Source organism: Xenopus laevis, chromosome 9_10S (genome assembly GCF_017654675.1).
Source record: "Xenopus laevis strain J_2021 chromosome 9_10S, Xenopus_laevis_v10.1, whole genome shotgun sequence".
In the NCBI taxonomy this organism is placed as follows: domain Eukaryota; kingdom Metazoa; phylum Chordata; class Amphibia; order Anura; family Pipidae; genus Xenopus; species Xenopus laevis.
In genome coordinates, this window is record NC_054388.1 from 96,790,595 (window position 1) to 96,815,285 (window position 24,691).

General features: G+C 39.5%; 1 protein-coding gene across 1 annotated transcript; it reads left to right on the forward strand.

The window, feature by feature from the left end:
- Window positions 1–1,759: 1,759 nt before the first annotated feature.
- On the forward strand, window positions 1,760–5,940 carry LOC108703153 (small integral membrane protein 10-like protein 2A). Its single transcript, XM_018239181.2, has 2 exons — window positions 1,760–2,235; window positions 4,681–5,940. Exons 1-2 carry the CDS (start codon window positions 2,053–2,055, stop codon window positions 4,699–4,701), a joined length of 204 nt encoding a protein of 67 aa, XP_018094670.1. The 5' UTR covers window positions 1,760–2,052; the 3' UTR covers window positions 4,702–5,940.
- Window positions 5,941–24,691: the final 18,751 nt, after the last annotated feature.

Consider the following 24,691-nt stretch of genomic DNA (forward strand, 5'->3'; position numbering starts at 1 on the left):
CACTACCACGTAAGTATACAAACATTTGGAAGTGCTATTAAGATCCATGCTGAACATGTTAACACACACACACGTTGCATTTATTTGCTTTGTTTGTTAATGTTTTTGTGAGCACAAGTTTCTGTAAGGGTTTTTACAAAAATTTCCTTGCTATGGTGATTTCATGTGTTTTGGGAAAGCAGCCCAGACTTTTTTTTTTATCAGTCTCTTGCAGTGGAACCAGTTCCAGCCTGGCAATCGATGTATTTTGTCAGGTGCCCAGGGTTAACAGGTTGGCGGTTTCCCAGCCAAATTGGGCTATTCATTTAAAGCCCAGGTGGGTTTTGAAAGTATAAACTAGCCAAGGTACGGATTTGGACTACTTTTTGGGCCTTTGGCTGGTTTTTACTTTGGAAACCAGCCAAAGTTTTTTCTTGCCCTAATGTGCCAAGCCTGCGTCTCCCAATGCACGTTGGGTAATATAGTTCTTGTTTAACAATTTGACGACTGCCAAATTTTATGTAAGTTTAATGTAAGACTACAATACCCAGCATGCAATGGGATTGACTTGTGTAGAAGTCGGGAGTTACCAGATTTTGGCTCTGTACCCCAGTCTTCCATCACTCTTAAGAATTCTCACGTTTTCTGGTGACTTTTCTCAATTTCAGACAACTTTGGGGCAAAACTCTGCTGGCTACCAAAATGTCTAGAGGTTGATCTGTTTTACCAATATTTATTGAAATTATATATGTATTAGGGCCTTACTGGGCCCCCCATGTAGTTACATCCCTAGTGAAGGGCGAATCTGTCCCATTTTACGTCATGGAAAAATTTTCAAATCAGTGAAAATTTTAAAAAGGCATATTTTCACATAATCTTTTTTTTTTTTTCACTGCACATATTGTGCTATTTTTGAGCTACTTTTGAAGTGCCTCTTGGCTAGTTTTAGGCTTGATTTGTAGCTGATTTTGATTGGTTTTGAAAATTAGACCTGGCAACCCTGGTACGAGCCCTTAAAATAGTTTAATTGTATGCCAGATGCAGTATGTTGTATTTGAGAAAACACAACAGAATGGGATGGTACTAAGGCCTTGTCGTACCTGTCCAACTACAACTGATGCAATGATGCGCCTTAAGGTGGCCATAGACACACAGATAATATCGTACGAAACACATTTTTGGTGCGTGTATGGTGGGAAAAGAGACGACCAATATCGGGAGAAGACTTGGCTATTGGTCAGCTCGTCACAGGAAATTTTGATTGGGCACCTTTGAAGGCATTGTTAGTGCTGAATAGTCAGATACAGGTAGAATTCTGTTGTTTCTACCTGTATATATGACGATTGAGCTCTCCACGTGTGTATTGAAACGAATGATCTTTCCAAGAAAGATCGTAATTGTTCAATCTATGGCCAGAAGACCCTATTCCCATGTACCTGTCCTGTGTAGCCGCTCAGCCATAGGAGTAGGGTTGCCACCTTTTCTGCAAAAAAAATACCGGCCTTTCTATATTCTTACTGTTTTTTCCTATTAATAACATTGGCATCAAGCATAATTTTTACTGGCCAGGCCGGTAAAATACCAGCCAGGTGGCAACCCTTCATAGGAGAGGTACAGAAGTGGCCCCTTCACATTCGCATGTTTGTAGTTTAGGAAGATGCCCTTATAGTTCTTATTTAGATGTATTTGTCCTTATTATTATGTGGCCACATTCGCAGTGACTCTGAATGCAGGAAGCTGATAGAACTGCCACAAAACACTTCCTCCTGACTGACTGATAATCCTTTCCTATTAATACCATCAGCCTCAATGTCAATTGCCCGTGAGCTCAAAGGTTTAAAAGTGTCAGTCGCATCATTTTATTTAAAACTATAACTCCCAGCATTCCTTGGGAAAAGGGCCCCGCTTCAGCCTGGCTAGTCGTTCGGCCTAAAGGGCGTCTGACAGAGCGGATCCCGGATTAATGCGCGGAACCTGTAGGGAGACGAGCGCTTCCGGGTTAGAGAGAACAGCTGTTGCACCGTGAGGAGCCAGCATGCTCATCCCTGGCCGGTAACGAGTAGTGGAGTGTATATGGCGCCTCTGGCCAAGCTTCTACTCTGGCTCTCCCAGTCCACCGCCGCCCGACACTACAGCGTTTTCTCCAAAGGGCTCACTCGCACCCTGCTCATCTTATTTAACATGGCCTGGAAAATGAGGATCAAGTTCCCCTATCTCTATGTGATCGCCTCCATGATGCTCAACGTCAGGCTACAGGTAAGCGCTCTGCCGGAACGGGCTGCTAAAATGGACGTACGTGTGTCTGTGTATAGGATCTTGTGTTTATCTGAGGGGACAGGTAACGCACGATATATGTATGCGATATATATATATATATATATATGGACAGGTAATGTACAAATGGGGTGTATGTAATGTTTGGGATCTATCTGAGGGACAGATTATGTATGGGATCTATTTGAGGGGCAGATGAAGTACAAATGGGTGTGTATATGGGATATATCGGAGGGGAAAGGTAAGACAAATGTGGTGTATGTTTGGGATATATCTGAGGAGACAGGTAATGTACAAATGGGATGTGTGTTTTGGATCTATCTGAGGAGACAGGTAATGTACAAATGTGGTGTATGTATGAGATATATCTGAGGGGACAGGCAATGTACAAATGCGGTGTATCTATGGGATATATCTGAGGGGACAGGCAATGTACAAATGGGGTTTATGTATGAGATATATTTGAGGGGGCAGGGTGATTCCCTAGTGTACCTTACTTTCTGTTTCCCCTTTATTTTTACTGACTCACGACTGCTGAGTGCATTGGGAAGCTGGCATTTACTACATTGTTTGAACAGCCTAAACCAGCAGTGCAGAGAGATTACGGTATGCTTTCAGTTGCAATAACATATGCATAAGAAAGCTATGGAGTCATTTTATTGCCTCCATAATAGATAAGCTACAATAGTGCAAGCTAGAATGCTATATTTATTCTGTATAATGTTTTACCATGCCTGAGTAAAAAGCTCTAGAAACTCTCTCTGTTTGTTTAGGATAGGAGCGGAGGGGGCAAGTAATGTACAAATGGGGTGTATATATGGGATATATCTGAGGGGCAGATGAAGTACAAATGGGGTTTATCTATGGGATATATCGGAGGGGAAAGGTAAGGCACAAATGTAGTGTATGTATAGGATATATCTGAGGGGACGGATAATGCACAAATGAGGTGTAAATATGGGATTTATCCGAGGGAAGTACAAATGGGGTGTATCCATGGTATCTATCTGAGGAGACAGAAAAAATGGGATATATATATATATATATATATATATATATATATATATATATATATATATATATATATATATATAAAGCAACAAAAACCGCACACAAAGGACTTGTAAAGTGCAAAAAAAATAACCAATTTATTGCAACGTTTCGGCTCCTGTACTCGAGCCTTCTTCAGGCTCGAGTACAGGAGCCGAAACGTTGCAATAAATTGGTTATTTTTTTTGCACTTTACAAGTCCTTTGTGTGCGGTTTTTGTTGCTTTATGAATTTTTCATGATAACCTGCACCTGGGCAATTACCTAATTAATTTGAGTGCTCCAGCTACATGCATGATTATATATATATATATATATATATATATATATATATATATATATATATATATATATATATATATATATATATATATATATATATATATATATAGATATATATATATATATATAGATATAGATATATATATATATATATATATATAGATATATATATAGATATATAGATTGGTCTTGATAAAGGTCTTAGGAACAGACCGAAACGTTGACCTCCTTTTAACATGTATTGAATAAAATTTATCTTTTTTAAAAAAGATACAAAGGATCCCAGTGTGTGTGTGTGTATATATATATATATATATATACATATATATATATATATATATATATATATATATACATACCCCATTTGTTCATTTTTTCTGTCTCCTCAGATTATATATATATATATATATATATATATATATATATATATATATATATATATATATATATATATATATATATATATATATATATATATATATATATATATATATATATATATATATATTAATAATTAGAAAAACAAACCGCACCAAAAGGAAAAAATCCCAAAGTTTATTTTCAACGTTTCGGCTCTGTGGCTCGAGCCGTCTTCAGGAGTAAAAAAAAAAAAAAATATATATATATATATATCACTGGTATATTCACTATCACTGGGTTCACTGGTATATTCAGGTAGACCTTTCTGATAAAGCTTACTTAGTTTTAACCTTTCCTTCTCTTTTAAATCATTGCCATTTTGTATATTGGAAAGTGTCTATTTTCTTTCCAAAAAATTAATTTTGGGTGGACACATTACTTCTGATAAATTTATAGGAGCACAGCTTTCCTCAAGAAACTGTGTGTTTCTGTAAGAGCTGTGCAGTATGCAGAGACATTCGCTTCCGGATTGGGATTTCTGGGAAAATGGCCTTTTTGTGCTCCAACCACTCATCTGCTCTACCCAGGGTATTACATAAATGAGGGAGACTCCCCAAAAATAGGGGAAAGTTGACAGCTCTGTGTATGTACAGCCAAAGTCTCTACCAGCAACACCCACAGAAATGTTTGTTTCAGAGTGTAGTTCTCCCTCACCCTTCTCTAAAATCTTTTTCAGGTTCATATTGAAATTCACTGAAATCCAGATAAGAAGTGTGAAAAAAAAAAAAAATGAACTGGCTATTTCCCATGATGGATGGCGCTCTTTCTATTCACTGCCAAAACGAGGAGGATTCAAACCATCTTAGGAATGTGTGGGAAATTTGGTTCAGGAAGCAGATCATACTACTGATACGGATATTGTGCCCGCTGCTCAGTGTACCCGTTTACCTCTGTTACTCAGGACGTACCCTTCAGGCAAGGTTCCCCCATTGCCTGGCATTTATAATTGTCATTTTGTGAGAACATCTCCAGCTCAACACAAGTGTGTTCACATTTTCAAAAGGCCAAGAAAACCTATGTTAGAAGGCCTTTCTTTGTATTTATCTCAAAAAGCACCCATTGACTGGCTTCAGAGACCCTGGCTAGGGGACAGTGGCCAAGGGAGCTGGAGGCCCACAAGCAAACGATTGGATCGTTATACAGGCCTATGCAAATCTGTTAGGAGAAAACTAATGCTTTTATAATTTATTCTTGATCAGGCATGGTGGCGGGAGGCCACCATACACAAGCCAATATGCTGCTGACATGGTCTGAAAGGTACGAGTTGGCAGGTTCTGTTGCCGTATGTGGGGCATCCTTAGGATGTTAATCCGGTTAGTATCCTTCCTCAGACTGTCTTGTTTCCTTGACTCTACCGTCTGCAGTTGAACAGGAACATCATCTCTAATGGCATTCATCTAGGAGCTAATCCCAATGTGGCTCACTTATTAATAGTACAGACCTCTGAGCTGTGTTATGCAGTAGAGCAGTCCCAGCGGTTGTATGCTTGTTGAGAACCTGTTGTGTGTAGCAACAGTTAGGGGCAGATTTATCAAAGTGTGAATTTCAAAACTCCACACAATAAAACTCACTTTCCATTCATTCCTATGGGATTTTTAAAAGCATATTTATCAAATGGTGAACTCCATTGAGAAATACCATTTTATAAATCCCATAGGAATGTGTAGATCATGTGTGAGTTATTCTGTGGCGAGTTCTAATCTCACATTGTGATCAATCTGCCCCTTAATCTCGGTTTGTCAAATTGGCTTTGAAATCTAATAAGCAGGTACTTTTTTATTTATTTTTAAGACACAGATGGGTTTTCTTTGATAACCTAATTATGAATTATTTGGTTAAAGGGATAGCGAGGGACTTAATAGCCTTTTAGTCCAAAGAACAGTCTTTGTCTATCTAAATCAATATGTTTTATTGATAATAAATTACATATCTCGTTTTTTCTTGTCTAAATGACATTTTCCCACACTCTATGGGGCACATTTACTTTGCTCGGGTGAAGAAATAGAATAAAAAAAACTTTGGATGTTTTTTTTGGCTACTTTGACCATCAAATTGGTTACTTCGACCTTCAACTTCAAATCGAACGATTCAAACTAAAAATCGTTCGAATATTCGACCATTCGATAGTTGAAGTACTGTCTCTTTAAAAAAAACTTCGACCCCCTACTTCTCCACCTAAAACCTACCGAGGTGCAATGTTAGCCTATGGGGAAGGTCCCCATAGGCTTTCTAACTATTTTTTGGTTGAAGAAAAATCATTTGATCGATGAATTAAAATCCTTTGAATCGTTCGATTTTTCCTACGATCGTTCAAACGAACGAATTGTGGTAAATCCTTTGACTTCGATATTCGAAGTCGAAGGATTTTACTTAGACGGTGGAATATCGAGGGTTAATTAACCCTCGATATTCGACCAATAGTAAATGTGCCCCTTAGTGTTCCCTAAAATGTGAACAAATTTGTCACTGTGAAACTGTGTACACGAAAACAATATTACTTAGCCAAAAATGTAAGGCTGTAGTGACCAAAACTCTTAACATAACAGAACTTCCTGCTACCCAATTTTTATTCATATACTGAACAATTCGATTAAATGATAATCATCTGGACCCTGCAAGCCCAGTCACAGCTCATGCAAATACTGCTCAGAAAAACTCAATAAAAAAGGGAGCAATGATGGTCAACAGAACCCACCAACTGGGTTGGTAGAATCTGAGCTATTATTATAATAAACCAGCGGAGGGGGTATTGCAAGCATTTTGACACTCATCAAGCTATAAATTGCACTGGTGGCAAAAACGTAAATTATTATGTATGCCAAAGCCGTGAAGTTATATTGCTTAACTCAGCCTGCAATGTGCATTGGCTACTTCTGTATGCAGCTGCTGCTAGGATGTTTCCCTAATGCAGGATAAGATGTCCTGTGATCCTCTTCCTCATTGGATCAACAGCTGCCAGCATTATGGTAGTTTGACACTTTCATTTATGACATCTAAACTGCCGTGCCATAGGGGTTTCCCAGTGAGTGCAATATTGGGCCAAGAGTCTCCATACTACAAGTGTAAGAAAAGTGTTACAAGCTGCATGTATAGACTACTTTCATCTGTATGCTCCCCGTTTGTGTCTTTATTATCCATAATTTGTATATGTGTGTATACTATGAGGCACAGACCAGCAGGTAAGCAAATTCCTTAACCTTCACTTATTACTTACTAATGAATCTCAGGGGATCCGCCTAAAGTTACAAAGACTCACAAAAACCACAAAATCTCCTGAATAGATGGTGCTGCTGATATTCTTGTCGCCAAACTAGAGGATCTTTTCCCGGTATACTAGATACCAGGTTGATTCGAACGTTTGGCCCTAGGGAGGAGGGTATAGAAACCTACTCAATTGATATCTGGGTGCAGTGTTGGACTGGGACACCAAGGGCCCACCCAAAAACTTTAGACCAGGGGCCCATTCTCAGTACTGTTATTCTTCCTCTCCTCACTCAACCTCTCATAGTCTCTCTTCTTTACATACGATAATACTATAATCTATTATTCCATCTATTTAGTCTCTTCGTTCTAATAAAAATAGGGAATGGCCATGAAATAGGCCAAATGTTTAGAAGCAGGAGAGATCACTGACACCTGGGCCCACCTGGAGTTTTCCTGGTATCCCGGTGAGTCAGTCCGACACTGTCTGGGTGATTTGTGGACATATATCGGTCAGGTAGGCCTGTTAGTGTGCCCCATTTATGGCCAGATAAGCTGTCAACTCAGACTGAAGAAGCCAAATTGAATGGCCTCCTTTATATTCTACTTTCAATCAATGGGACATCCCTTTGGATGAAGGTAGATAAAAACCTTTACTTGTATGGTATAATTCCCCTTTAACATGTCCATTACAACCAAGTACTAAACCACTGTGTTGAAGGAACTAACTCTACATTTGTAAAATCTCATTACAGCAATGCTAAAACTGGCAGATGAGCATTTATACCATGAAACAATAAATTATACATTTGAATTGTCCTGGTTTATTTCATTGTGCATTTTCCAACTCACCACCAACAGGCCATTTTGCCCATTAAAACTACGGGACCACTAAGCATTTGCTTGATAAAGGGCTGGGAGCTGGCCAGAAACGTTGCAGTTGTCACAGATCAAAAGCTATATATTGGAATAAAGGCTTTTTACACTTTCTTCTTAAACAGTGCTGTGCTGTTTACTAGAATTCTTCAATGCAGTTGGTGAGTGGACATGGGGTCACATGCACTGGATTGTGAAAAGAATCGTGAAGTTAGTGATTGCTGACTGAATCATATAGGTACTAATTTAAGCATTTGATCAAAGCTAAGCCTTTTTCAGTAGGATTTGGATGAGTCCGAAAACCGCTCCATGGGCCCCTACTATTTTATTGCAGTTATATTTAGGTTAATAGCACTCAGGGCATTTTGAATGCGTCTACGGCCCAGCGGTAACCTTAGTGGGCAGATTCACTTAACATCATTTTGGCTCTAACCTCCAGAAAAATCTCACTGTTGAGCTTCTGTTTATATTTGGAAAACAAAGTATACCTTATTGGGTTCAAACAAATAGATGAAATAAAAATCTACTTTTTATAAATGTACTATAAAGATAATGAGGCATTCACATAGATTAGGATAATCAATGATACATAGTGAAGTGATGAGGTTTATAATAGATTTTTTTTTTCCAATGCGATTCCTTTAGCCTGTGCCACAGGTTTGGCAGAAGGGGTAAAAGCTCTAAAGAATGAGAAATGTAGAGTTAGTGATACTTTTATTGGATATAACATGGTATGCTATTCCTGAAGAAAAAACTGAGCAGCCACAAAAGCTTGCACTGTGGAATCTACTAAGTTAGCTAATGAAAGGTATCACTTCTACATGTTCCAGAAGTGACTAGCAGAGGTAAGTACAAGTTGCAGTAAAAAAAATGATTGTTTTTAATCAATTGCAGCAAAAATATAAGTTAAATTTAACTTACCGTATATACTCGAGCATAAGCCGAGTTTTTCAGCATCCAAAATGTGCTGAAAAAGTCTACCTCGGCTTATACTCGGGTCAGCGGGCAGTAGCTGAGATTGCAGTCACTTTTAATCCTTCCTATACCAACAGTTCACTTGGGGAGAGACTGCAATATCCCACAATGCCCTCTGTTGGTTATATGACAGAATAACAGTGCACCCTCTGTTGGTTATATGAAAGAATAACAGTGACTGCAATATCATACAGCGCCATCTGTTGGTTGTATGAAAGAATAACAGTGACTGCAATATCATACAGCGCCATCTGTTGGTTGTATGAAAGAATAACAGTGACTGTAATATCACACAGCGCCCTCTGTTGGTTATATGAAAGAATAACAGTGTGCCCTCTGTTGGTTATAACAAAGAATAACAGTGACTGCAATATCACACAGAACCCTCTATTGGTTAAATCAAAGAATAACAGTGCACCCTCTGTTGGTTATATGAAAGAATAACAGTGACTGCAATATCACACAGCACCCTCTGTTGGTTATATGAAAGAATAAAAGTGACTGCAATATCACACAGAACCCTCTATTGGTTAAATCAAAGAATAACAGTGCTCCCTCTGTTGGTTATATGAAAGAATAACAGTGACTGCAATATCACACAGCGCCCTCTGTTGGTTATATGAAGGATTAACAGTGATGACAATATCACACAGCGCCCTCTGTTGGTTATATGAAAGATTAACAGTGATGTCAATATCACACAGCACCCTCTGCACATGGTAGTGGGACAATGCACACAGTAATCCGTTTGGCAATTCTCTGTCACCATCAACTTTGCAAAGAAGTCCGGTTGATCGCTGGGGGGGTCTCTTTGGCGGAATGTGCGCTGCTGGGAGACAGGGCTGTAGTTGTGTCTAGGCTTATAACTACAGTCAATAAGTTTTCCCAGTTTTCGTAGGTAAAATTAGGTACCTCGGCTTATACTCGGGTCGGCTTATACTCGAGTATATACGGTAAAAATAAATGTAAGTTCTTGCCACCAGTGCAATTTCCAAGGCTTGCAATACCCCCTCCACTGGTTTAATATAATAATAGCTCAGATCCTACCAACCCAGTTGGTGGGTTCTGTTGATCATCATTGCTCCCTTGTTGGGGAGTGTTTCTAAAAAGTATTTTTGTGACTGGGCTTGCCGCGTCCGAGGATTATCATTTAAAGGAATTGTTCAGTATAGGAATAAAAACTGGGTAAATAGACCGGCTATGCAAAATAAAACATGTTTTCAATATAGTTAGCCAAAAATGTAAGGCTGGAGTGACTGGACGTGTAACATAATAGCCAGAACACTAATTACTGCTTTGCAGCTCTCTTGGTTTCCACTGATTGGTTACCAGGCAGTAACCAATCAGTGACTTGAGGGGGGGGCACATGGGCCATAATAATTTGCTTTTAAATCTGAGCTGAATGCTGAGGATCAATTGCAAACTTAGTGAACAGTTATGTCCCATGTGGGCCCCCGTAACAGCGTTGGACTGGTTCAAACAGAATTGCTAGACATAGCTGGCGCTCCTGACCTCCCGGAGATTGGGGTAGCGGGGGCCTTGCCACTGAGAGGGGAGAGTGGCGGGGGTCCTGCTATTGGGGGGCGGCCATTGCGGTTCCCTGATTTGTCAGCCCTGGTGGGCCCTGACCCCCTCGCAGTCTGACCCTGGGCCCAGATCTGCTAGACATAGCTGGCGTTCCTGACCACCCCAGAGGTTATGGGTGGAGTCCATAGACTGGGGGGACCTTGCCACTGGGGGGCGGCAGCAGGGCCCTGATGTGTCAGCCCCGGTGGGCCCTGCCCCCCCCAATCTGACCCTGCCCCTTAAAGTCGCTGCAAAAAACTTGAATCTTTTGAGATTTATTATGATCCTAAGCTGCTAAAAATTCGAATCTGAATACTCCAGCTAAATCCTGTTAAAATCACGTAGAAGTCAATGGTAGATGGTCCCTTTAACAATTGGAACATTTTTTACCTTCAGGATTCACAATACTTTTGGGCTGTTTGTGCTGCTTTTTGTTTCATAATCTGATATATTCAAGTTTTCCATGTGATAACTCAATAAATTCGATTTTTCAGAGTGACAATTCTAAAAAGCTGCATGATTTGAATCGAAGGTCGGTTTTCTTGCAACTTTTTGTCGCACCGATTTCAGCAAGAATAATTATTGGTAAATTAAGAGCATTGGGGTTAAGGAGTTTGGTCGAATTCTTTAAAAAAAAATAAAGCGAGGAAAAGTCGAGTCCCGTTCCCATGAGCTGGTGCACTGACCTTTATAAAGGAAAAACTCTATGATTAAAACTCCATTATCTGAAGTTTGGTCATGTGACTTCATACTTCGCAATTGTCTTGCTTTCCTTGGGACAGTCCCACTTTTTATGCCTCGTCCTATGTTTTCATTTTAATGTCAAAGGTGGGAAGTAAAGGTCTCACTAAAGGGAAGGGAAAAGTTTTCAGATGCCTTCAGAACCTGCCCAAGTGGAAGAACTTCGTGGGGATGGAAATGACTGCATTTCCCAAGAAATTATATAATAATATTATATATAAGGTTTATAATAAGGTTTACAAAGTTGATCCAGGGACTGATCTGATTGTCTTGGTGTTAGGAAGGAATTTTTCCCCCTCTGTGGCAATTTGGAGAGGCTTCAAATGGGTTTTTTTTTTCCTCTGTGAAATCATCACACACTGAATTAAAATTTATTTTATTCCTATAAAGCAGAAGTGTCCATACTTTACTAATGTGTGGTCTGCTTTTAGGGGCAGATTTACTAAGGGTCGAAGTTCAAAAAACTTCGAAATTCAACCATCGAATTCAAATATTGAATTTGAAGTTTTTTCAACAAATTTGGCAATCCTCCTGCGGTCGAATAAAAATCGTAACGATTAAATCGTTAGAATCGAACGATTCTAAGGATTTTTAGCGATCGAACGAAGGATTTCTATTCAAACAAAAAAAACTTAGAAAAGTGCTGTGGATGGTTCCCATAGGCTAACATTGCACTTCGGTAGCTTTAATTTGGTGACGTATGAAGTCGATTTTTTTTTAAAGAGACAGTACTTCAATTATCAAATGGTCGAACAGTCTAACGATTCTTATTTCGAATCGAAGTCGAATATAGCCTATTTGATGGTCAAAGTACCCAAAAATTTACTTCGAAATTCGAACTTTTTGACGTTCGAACCATTCACTCAAGCTTAGTAAATCTGCCCCTTAGTGATGTTCTCCCATTATGATCTACATCCATAATAGCATTGTTAGTATTTTGTATTGCTTAAATATTATATTGATTTGGGTAAAGTTATATTGCTAGATGTAATGCTATTATTTATTATGTATTATTATTATTATGATATCATTATAATATTATTGTAGTGTTATTATAATAATCATTTATTATTATTAACTATTTCTTATGTAACCTTAACAGAATAAATATCTGAATTAAACAGAAGGGTGATTTAGACAAGCTGTAGATCTCAAGACTAGACAGCGTCTTGAGATCTACTGATCACCAGTTAAAGGTCTACTGGAAGATCCCGATCTACCTTTTGGCCACCCCTGCTATAAAGGGTCTGAAGTGCAATACTAGCAGAATGTTGTACCATGTTAGCCACTGAGCAAAACTGGAGAAGGAAGCAAGTAATACCTTCAATTGGTTCACTTAGTAGATTAAAAAAATATATTTCTTGTATCATTGATTATTAAAGGGAAAATAATTGGTAGTATAAACCCTTAAAAAAAATAACTGGGCTTCTTTATAAAAAGATGGTTTATTGAATCAGTATGATAAAGTCCACACTTTAAAGGATAAAGAAATGACCTAGAGGTATTTGAAGGTAGTGATATGGAAAAGCCCTATAACGTGGGCACACATTCTAATCAACTTTTTAATTGGTCTGCTTAGGGGTCACTGACCTTATAACATTGCATATTGCATAATTGTATTTTTGCTTCATAATAAATAATTAAAAAAGATTAAAATAAACGAATACAAACTTATTAATAGAGATAATTATGTATTTGTATTGCTACTTTTTTTTTTTTACTCGTCTTTCTATTCAGGTCCTTTCCTATTCATGTTCCAGTATCTTAAAGGAAAACTATACCCCCAAAATGAACACTTAAGCAACAGATAGTTCATATCATATTAAGTGGCATATTAAAGAATCTTACCAAACTGGAATATATATTTAAGTAAATCTTGCCCTTTTGCATCTCTTGCCTTGAGCCACCATTTCGTGATGGTCTGTGTGCTGCCTCAGAGATCACCTGACCAGAAATACTGCAGCTGTATCTGTAACAGGAAGAAGTGTGGAAGCAAAAGACACAACTCTGTCTGTTAATTGGCTCATGTGACCTAACATGTATGGTTTGTTGGTATGTTTGTGAGTACAGTGAATCGTACAATCCCAGGGGGCGGCCCTTATTTTTTAAAATGGCAATTTTCTATTTATGATTACCCAATGGCACATACTACTAGAAAAGTATATTATTATGAAAATGGTTTATTTACATGAAGCAGGATTTTACATATGAGCTCTTTTATGCAATATCTTTTTATAGAGACCTACATTGTTTGGGGGGTATAGTTTTCCTTTAAGTAAATCACTGCTAGGGTAATTTGGAGCGTAGCAACCACATTGCCAAAATTGCAATAAAAAAAAGCTAAATAACTAGAAAAAAATATAATAAAAAACGAAAACCAATTGCAACTTTCTCAGAATACCACTCTCTCCATCATACTAAAAGTTAATTGAACGGTTAACAACCCCTTAAAGGATGTGTAGCAGCAGGACAATAATTATATATTAATTATACAGGTATGGGACCTGTTATCCAGAATGCTCGGGACCTGGGGTTTTACGGATAACGGATCTTTCCATAATTTGCTTCTTCATGCCTTAAGTCTACTAGAAATTCATTTAAACATTAAATAAACCCAATAGGCTGCTTTTGCTTCCAATAAGGATTAATTATATCTTAGTTGGGATCAAGTACAAGCTACTGTTTTATTATTACAGAGAAAAGGGAAATCATTTTTAAAAATTTAGATTATTTGTATAAAATGGAGTCTATGGGAGACAGCCATTCCGTAATTTGGAGCTTTCTGGATATCGGGTTTCCAGATAAGGGATCCGATACCTGTACTGGTAATGTTTTATAGACATTGTTAATACAACTGCCCCCTCTAGTGATAAAACTGACAACTGTGCAAAGGGAAAGTGCAGTCTTTCCAATGTAAAATGATGCTTCTCTCCTTCTACGGTTTGTTTCCTAAAATCTTCATTGAAGCATCATCAGTCGATGCTAGAATTTTTTTGGCAGCAAATTAACGAAGCTCACATGTTTACTAAAGAGCGATGAGATAATTATATCATGGAAAATACCAACTAAAAATATTCTATCACTGTGTGAAAAACACATTTAAAAGGATTAGTTATAAAAGTGTATCCTATAATAAAAATATATATTCCTTTATAAACAAAAATGTTATCATTATTCAGATTGCAGGTTGGAATGCTGCATTTCAAAACCAGTTGTTTTTCATCATTAATACTGTATTTCAAATTTGGTTTGCTCTGTGTATAGAGAGGCAGCAAACCTTTGTGCAGCTTCTTGTTTGGTTCAAAATCATTTCTGAATTGTAGATGGGATTTATTATGTGATTGCACATTATCTGAGCAGTTATTGTTACATTACACTATCAATCATGTAAATTAGTCATTTTTGTAAAACTTGTGTTCACTTCGTTTTAATGAACTTATAATGTCTTTTTTTCCCTCTAGACTTTGGATTTACCATGGCTTCTGCTCCAAACTTTTGTCGATAGTCAATTCAAATCATAAGACTTTTTAAAATTTTCTCTCCATAAACTCTAATTGATCGAGTTGTCACCTGAAAAAACTCTTAATTAGTTATTAAAATTATTGAGAATCCTGAACGTAAAAAACATGTTCCAATTGTTAAAAGGACCGTCTGCCATTGACTTCTACATGACTTTGACAAGTTTTAGCTAGAGTATTTTCAGATTTTAGCAGCTTAGGATCATAATAAATCTTGAAAAGTTCAAGTTTTTTTTCCCTTTAAAATTCAACCAGAAAAATTTGAGGCTTGATAAATAGGCCCCATAATGTCTATATCACCGGTCCCCAAACTTTTTTGGCCCAGGGACCTGTGTAGAGTCAAATTCATTTGCAAGGACTGGGGGGTTGGGAGGAGTCAGCCTCCAATTCTGAAGCGCCGGTGTCCAATTTGGCGCACCACGTTAATTGTCCCCTAGGCTCAGCGGCCCAGTTCAAGACTTTCCACGGACCGACGGTTGTGGACCCCTGGTCTATATAGTCTACAAAAAATGAATCTTACTCACAAACATCCATAGAGAGGCCTTTAATCCTGGGCCCCCCAACAGTCATTGGGTCTGCTTTCACTATGCACCCCTGTTGCTTCTCTACACATTATCCAAGCTATTTCCTAGAAGTCCCCTCTGTTCTTTTAGAATATCTTCTGTCCTCTGACGATATCCATTATTACTATTATCTCAGGCACCATTTTCATGTTTTTTTGTCATCATGTTTGTCACTTTGGCAAAATACAGGATATTTGTTCTCATGAAAGCTTCTAAGTAACCCAAGTAGATATGGGTAATGGGTATCTTAAACTTTAAACTGGGCCCACCCTCTCCAACACCCCCACCTTCTCCCCCGGACCCAGCCTAAACACCGCTTCTACCCCCTTCTCCCATGATCGGAGCAAGGAGGAGCAGTGGTTGGGTGCATGAAGCGTAATCTAATATGCCCATGGGGAACAGGTCTGGACCAGTGGGGCCTACTGGCTTTTCCCCCAATTACTCCCAACTATCAGCCCATTTTCTCATGAGCCCTGTACTTTTTTTAGTTCTTTTAATTGAAAAATGTGCCAACTAAACAGGGGAGCTGTACCAATGAGGTGAGTTGAGAGACATCACTCCCACAAGTTACCAGTGGCAGCAAAAATCACTCCTGGTAACTTTAAGAGCTTAATTTCTGGTTTTGAAACCGAAAATTTGGTTCTTTTAGTGCTGAGAATCTAGTAGTGCAGAGAGACCCCTTCTTTTGCCAAGATGGGGCGCGTGCGAGGGAAGGGGGGTCAGAATTGTCCCTGCAACTAAACAGTAGATCAGGGATCCCCAACCTTTTGAACCTATGAGCAGCATTTAGAAGTAAAAGGAGTTGGGGAGCAACACAAGCATGAAAAATGTTATTGGGCTGCCAAATAAGTGCTGTGATTGGCCATTTAGTAGCCCCTATGTGGATTGTCAACCTACATTGAGGCTCTGTTTGGCAGTGCACCTGGTTTTTATACAACCAAAACTTGCCTCCAAGCCTGGAATTCAAAAATAAGCTCCTGCTTTGAGGCCATTGGGAGCAACATCCAAGGGGTTGGAGATCAACATGTTACTCATGAGCTACTGGTTGGGGATCACTGCAGTAGATGATGGGAAGAAATCATCTGTGAATACAACTTTTAAGGCCAGCACATTGTGGTATAAAATTGTGGTTAGTCCTTATTTGGATCCACCGTCTCCACACAAGAATGGCAATTAGAGGGATCACTGATAATGTAAGGGATGTATTTATGTATCCTACTTCTAAAAGAAAACCTTTATAGAATTCTATACATATCCTGTACTATTAAACTAGTGAATCTTGGATTTGGAGTATCCCTAATGTAACACAATTAAAAATAGGACATGCTGCACAATATGTGTTTATAGGTAGTCCAAGAACAAACAGCATTTTTTCTTAGGTTCCTTCTGTTTAATCCTCTTTCAGTTAATAGCCATGCAATGTTTGTACATGAAATGATAATTTGTTAAATATATTTGTTAAATATGTGTAAATATTCCCGGCATACATACATTATTATAGGTTCTCTAAAGTGATTCATAACCATACTGATTATTATAGTGTCCCACTGTGACATGTTTAGATGAGTAGTTTCTGCAGTACAGATGACTCATTACCCTGTATATAATATATATTTACAGTTTTAATGCTATTTAGCAAATATCACTAGTTTTATATTTTCATATGACCGTGTTTAATGATAATTATCAGCTGCAGAAAAGAAGCTTCCCCTAGGTGGCTGCATTATTATAACCAAATGTGAAGGAGTATAACAAACAAAGGAGAGTTGTGCTCACCACTCATTTTTAAACCATTAAGCGGGGGAGCAATGAGGCTGTGATCACAAAATTAGACAAATACAAGAGGTCCTCTGCACTTAACCCATATATTTAGGACATTGAGTTATTTTGTGCATTAAGCTACTAAAAAATACCTTACCCTTTAAACAATACTGTTTGTCCATATATTGCAATATATTTAAGCTGGCCAGCGACATTAAAGGAGCAGATTTACTAACGGCACGAAGTGACTAATGCTGGTGACAATTCGTTACCGCCCACAGGGACTTCAGTGATTTACTGATGGGCGCAGGCGTCACTTCGCTAGCAAAGGAGATAGACGCTAGCGGTCATTCACACTCTATCACCAGGGGAATTTTTGCTCTGGGGAATTGACGTTACTTTGCAAATTCACTAAAACGCGGATTTTACCAAACGTTGCCAGAGTTTTGCCAGACTTGCCTTCGCCAGCTCAGACCAGGCGAAGTGCACTGGAGTGCATATATCTTCCTCAATCTTCTGTTACTTACATTATATTTTTTGAGTGGAAAAACTTCTCAGTTCAAAAAACGTTGGCGTCTTTTCCTTTTTTCTAGCTAGCTAGTATGTTGCTGACAGAATGGGTCAGTAAATTATGGTCAGTAAATTATGCTACATATATGTCTTCTTTCTATAGGATGCTACATATAAGTAATGGCACCCAGATTGTAACTACAGTTCCTTTGTGGTTAGTTATCCATCCGTTCCCTTTCCTTCACCCCTTTTCCTTTGTTTCACTGCTTTGTGTTTGTATCACTACTTTGGGTTGAGATATGCAGAATAATGCACAATTGGTACCGCATAAACAATGTTTTATGTGTGTGTATATATTATTATTTGGCCCAAACCGGCAATCCGTGGGTTCTGGCATATGCCAGTGGGGCTGTTGTAAGTTGCCAAAGCCAGTCACTATTTATTGGGCTGATGGGGGCTGTTTGTGCCTCTGTTTACATGATTCTCAGTCCAGACCTGCCAGGTACCTATGGTCAGTGAGCCAAGCAATAAAGTACACATACAGTATGTTATCTATTAACCAGAATGCTCAACAATATCACATTGCCACTTCCATAGTTCTTTGTTAAAAAGCAATACTTCATTTTTACCTAAGAATTGATAACACCCAAGCTACCATTAATCTATACTGTTGGCAAACCCGTACTGTTTTTTTAATGCGTGCATATCTGTTGACGCCTTATATTGTATAATGTTGTATTGGGTTTAGAAGTTTACTTGCCTGTAATGTATTGGTAAATGAACTTTAAAGGAGAACTAAAGCGTAACTAAATAAGTAGCTAGAATTTTTTTACATTATGTTTTGGCCTTCTGTACCAGCCCAAGGCAACCACAGCCCTTTAGCAGTAAAGATTTGTGTCTCCAAAGATGCCCCAGTAGCTCCCCATCTTCTTTTCTGCTGATTCACTGCACATGCTCTGTGCTGCTGTCACTTACTGAGCTTAGGGACCCACTCACAATATACAGTACACATAGAATAGAAATGTCACAATATAAGGCTGATTAGTAATTAATACAGATAATTACTACATGGCAGCACAGAAACCAGTGCAATTAGCATCAGAATTGAATAATCAGCCCTGTAGCATCAGCTTATATTACAGACCAACCTCATTTTCTGCTGGATAATTAGTGACGACCCCTAAGCTTAGCTTCTCAACAGCTTGTTAGAGCCCACTGAGCATGTGAGTGTCACAGACACTTTCCAAGATGGTGACCACCTGTGACAAGTTTGAAGTCCCAGATTATTGCTGCTATTGACAAGCTGAAACTTTAGGCTGATGCAATAAGTTCAGTATATAAAATATGGCATTTTTAGCCACATTCATTTTAAGGGGTTAGTTCTCCTTAAAAGGGGTGGTTCAACTTTAAGTTAACTTTTAGTATGTTATAGAATGACCAATTCTAAGCAACTACGCAATTGGTCTTCATTATTTTTTTTTTATATAGTTTTGAATTATTTGCCTTCTGACTCTTTCCAGCTTTCAAATGGGGGTCACTGACCCCATCTAAAAACAAATGCTCTGTAAGGCTACAAATTTATTTTATCACTCATCGTTCTATCCATGCCCTCTCCTATTTATATTCTAGTGACTTATTTAAATCAATGCATAGTTGCTAGGGTAATTTGGACCTTCACACAAGAAGGTGACCCAGCAAAGAGATCTGAATAACCACATTGAGGATAAAAATAATTGAGTAATGCAAATCAATACTTCTCTTTGTTCATATGTGGGTTTGCATATATCTCTAGCAGAGAGAAGGTTTCAAGTGACTGCCTTGCCAGCAAATATTTAATTAAAGAACATAAAACACTTAGTCAGGTTTATCTAATTGGGGCTCCCAGAAGATCCGTTCACCGTTCCATGCTAAAATATAAAAGATATCTATTAAAGATATATTAACATAATACCATCCAATAGTGACTGGAGAGAGAGAAGGTACACAATAACACAATCACATGACATGGGGATCCAACTGCAGTGGGTAATTGCATACAACAGTAAAAAATTTATGATTAATAGGAAGGAATCTAGAACAGGGATTAAAACCTTTTTATGTATAAAGTGTAGGGATGCACCAAATCCAGGATTGGATTTGGTATTCAGCCAGGATTCGTCCATTTTCAGCAGGAATCCTTAAAATCATGTGACTTTTCGTCACAAAACAAGTAAAAAAAATTTTTGCTGTGCATTTTCGTGCATGGCTCTCTTTTTCCCTCCCCCTCACTGATTTACATATGCAAATTAGGGTTTGTGTTCGGATTCGGTGCATCCCTAATAAAGTGCCAAGTTTTCAGCCACTGACTACATTCAATATGCTGCAGACTGAACTGATTTAGGGTAGAACTACATGGGCGATTTAGGTCTGATCCAACGCCACGCGACAAAACACTGGCGTCAAGTCAGATGCGAAGAAGATAAGGTTAGTTGTAGGAATGTCGAATGTAGTCGCAGCATGCATCCGACAGTCGTGTCATGTCGGATGCATGCTGCGACTTCATCTGACATTTCTATTTCTTACCTTATTTATGGCACATCCAACTTGACGTCAGCATTTCATCGCGTGGCGTCGGATCAGACCTATATCGCCCTTATGTGTAGCCATGCATCTAAATGAATTGCTAATTAGCCACGCAGGCTGTGGATTCCATATGTTTTTGGTTTTAAAGATGGGAGGTGGCAACCCTAGTGGCATGCCTCCCCAAAAATCTTGCCGCCCTAGGCCCAAGCCATTGTAGCCTCTCCACAAATCTGGTCATGGCCACCCTATATCACTTCTGCCCTACCATACTCTTAGGCCTGCACCTCTTGAGCCCCCCCCCGTGTAAGTGTTCTGTGGTGAATGGGGGGGCATGTTTTATTTTTCATTTACATTTTTTTCAGTTATTTAGGCACCCCTCCAAAAAGCTGTCATCCATGGGGTAAGAGGAAGGAACACCTACATGCCTTCCTATGGTCACTTCTGATGAATACAGTGTTGATGAATATAGGTAGCACTGTATTGATGTGGCACACACAGGTCTCTATGGAATGCATAGACCGGGGGCAATTTAAAAAAACACCAATTTTTCGGGTTGCTGTAGCAACTGTGAAACTGTCCCCCACCCCCAGGTGTTTTGGGGAAATCAGGTACATGGCCTGTAGGGGGAGGGGGCATGGCCTCAAGGACAGTGAAGACTGATGTGGAGGAGGTTTAAGTCACTCGAGACAAATTTTTCATGGGAAACCAGACATTTTGTTGTACTGTCCTTGGTTGCTCTACCTGCAGAAGTTTCAGCCAATTAACTTCCACTTCTGTGAATCTAGCCTAAAAATATGAGACCATAAAGGTCCACTCTTCTTTTTAAAATTCCTCTTTATTATTCTTTAATGATATTGTACAACTATTTTAATTTTTTGAAGGTGCAACATGGCTTAGCTTGATGTTTTACCCTTGCCTAGGCTATCATATTGTCTAAGGCCATTAGGGATTTGGTTCAGGATTCACCCAGAATTCAGCTTTTTTCAGCTGGATTCTGATTCGGATGAATCCTTCTGCCTGGCTGAACCGAATCATAATTTACATATGCAAATTAGGGGGGAAGGGAAATCACATGACTTTTTGTCACAAAACAAGGAAGTAAAAAATGTTTTCAGCCTTCCAACCCTAATTTGCATATGCAAATACATTTAAACTATCCAGGAATGGGCAATCCCCTGCAGTGAGGACAATTTTGCAATAAAATGTGAGCATAGAGCCTTTTAAGGACTACTGAGAGGAAGAAATGTTAAAGGGATACTGTCATGGGAAAAATTTTTTTTGGCAAAATGAATCAGTTAATAGTGCTGCTCCAGCAGAATTCTGCACTGAAATCCATTTCTCAAAAGAGCAAACAGATTTTTTTATATTCAATTTTGAAATCTGACATGGGGTTAGACATATTGTCAATTTCCCAGCTGCCCCAAGTCATGTGACTTGTGCTCTGATAAACTTCGATCACTCTTTACTGCTGTACTGCAAGTTGGAGTGATATCACCCCCCTCCCTTTTCCCCCCCAGCAGCCAAACAAAAGAACAATGGGAAGGTAACCAGATAACAGCTCCCTAACACAAGATAACAGCTGCCTGGTAGATCTGAGAACAACACTCAATAGTAAAAACCCATGTCCCACTGAGACACATTCAATTACATTGAGAAGGAAAAACAGCCGCCTGCCAGAAAGCATTTCTTGCAGGCACAAGTCACATGACCAGATGCAGCTGGGAAATTGACAAAACGTCTAGCCCCATGTCAGATTTCAAAATTGAATATAAAAAAATCTGTTTGCTCTTTTGAGAAATGGATTTCAATGCAGAATTCTGCTGGAGCAGCACTATTAACTGATTCATTTTGAGAAAAAATTTTTTTTCCATGACAGTATCCCTTTAAGGCAAATTGTCTCCACAGTGGAGACACAGTTGGACACAATGCTTCTGTAGGCTTGTACATACTCTTTCCAATCTGGATGAATTCTGTAACAGATTTCTGGGTACTGAACAGGATTTCAACCTGGCAAAGACAATATCCCTCTCAGTGGAAATGACAGAAGTAAAAAAAAAAAAAAAGTATTATATTTCATTTCGTTCCAAGAAAAACAGTTGACGATTTTTAGAACAAACCCAGATGTCAACAAATGGAGAACAACAAAGATAAAATCCTTTTATATGAAATCTCGAGGTATCATTGTGCTATTTTGTTTGGCTAATGTAGAGCTAAAGGAATAAATGCAATAGAGACTTGAGATCAGGAAGCTCTATAATGACACATACTGTACTTACATCATGTGAAATAAAATGGAATAAAAAATTGCTGATATGGTCTATTATTTGCCCTTGAAAGAGATCCTTTGAATTCTTTTGCATAATGAAAGTAAAATTCTAAATCTAAGCAACTTTCCAATATACATTAATTAAACATCTTAAATGTCTATTTTTAAATGTAATTGCCATTGAAAGCTGCGTTTGTTTATTCCTTTCTTCTTCCTTGGGTCTGACTCTCAAAGCAATGTAGCATGAGTCTGATCTCCTATAGGAGCAGCATTGTTTCAGAAGTCAGATACTGGAGTGCACAGAATGTAAACAGCTAGATAGTGTTTTTGGCAGCAATGACATTTACTAATGACTTTATAACTACTAAAAAAAAATTTGTAATTGATGTATATATAGGAAAGTCATTTAGAATTTACATTTACTTTTAGAACTATACAAAGGTACACTATTTGACAACATGAATGAGGGGCAGGATCAGACTGGGCCAGTGGGAAACTGGGAAAAAATACGGTGGGCCCTGGCCTTCATGGGCCCCTGCTGGCCCTGACCTGCTTCCCCGATTGGCTGCCCTATAAAACAGCGACGTTCGCAGGCGTGCGTCTCGCCTTTCTCGCAGGCGCGCACTCGCCTTTCCTGCATGCGTGCGACTCGCCTTTCCCGCATGCGTGCGACTTGCCTTTCCCACAGACGTGCGTCTCGCCTTTCTCGCAGGCGTGTGGATCGCCTATCGTCTCGCCTTTCTTGCAGGCCTGCGACTCGCCTTTCTCGCAGGCGTGCGTCTCGCCTTTCTCGCAGGCGTGCGACTCGCCTTTCTCGCAGGCGTGCGATTCGCCTTTCCCGCATGCGTGCGACTTGCCTTTCCCGCATGCGTGCGACTTGCCTTTCCCGCATGCGTGCGACTTGCCTTTCCCGCAGGCGTGCATCTCGCCTTTCTCGCAGGCGTGTGGATCGCCTATCGTCTCACCTTTCTCGCAGGACTGCGACTCGCCTTTCTCGCAGGCGTGCGTCTCGCCTTTCTCGCAGGCGTGCGTCTCGCCTTTCTCGCAGGCGTGCGACTCGCCTTTCCCGCAGGCGTGCGACTCGCCTTTCTCGCAGGCGTGCATCTCGCCTTTCTCGCAGGCATGCATCTCGCCTTTCTCGCAGGCGTGCGTCTCGCCTTTCTCGCAGGCGTGATTCTTGCCTTTCCCGCAGGCTTGCGACTCGCCTTTCTCGCAGGCGTGTGACTCGCCTTTCTCGCAGGCGTGCGACTCGCCATTCTCGCAGGCGTGCGTCTTGCCTTTCTCGCATGCGTGTGACTCGCCTTTCCCGCATGCGGTCCCTGTGGGCCCCCAATGCTCCAGTCCGGCCCTGACAAGGGGTATTTTTTTTTTTTATATCTGGGGCTCATGTGCCAGAGCACTAAGAAGCCAGAGATTGCTGCTCCCATCACCAGATCAAAAATCCAACATAGAGTGTATGGCAAGAACAAGGCCTAATGCAGGCTGCGCTCCTATCTACATGATGTGCAAGTTATGAGGCAGTGGAAGGACACCTTCATGTATCACCATGCCCACCCCACTTAGGATAGAATGCTGCCCAATGCTGCCAGTGCTCTACCCAAGGGGCAAGCTGCAGATCTCTGTGCTCCAAAACAGAGTGCAAAAGCCTGCAGACATTCTTCTCATTCACAGAGAGGCGAGAAGTGTGTAAAGTGCTGCACTTGCACAGTAAATATACCCTACTATGTAACTAAATAGTAAAAAAAATCTTTGTGAGCCATAGCATGAAAAATATCACTGAATTTATTGGTTTAAATCAGAATAATCTTTAACCCGGACTTCTGGAAGGAATGGCACTGCATAAACAGTCAATGGCAGTTGATTGGGTGAAACACATGCATAAAGTAATTATATCACCTGTGGATAGCTGGTGGCTGCATGTAATTACATGGGAAACCCATCTAATTTTCCAGCCCCCTGCGTTTACTAAGTAACGGTGCCACTAGCAGGGTCTCACTGTACTAGAAAACTTACTTTGGCGTTGTGCTCAGAGCTATTAATCTAACGCTGTCTCAGCACTAAGGTGCCAGGTCTGGAAGGCAGGATTTGCAAACCTTAACATAATGGTCGTCTGTTCAGTTCATTTCAGTCCTTGTTAATCAGCTACCT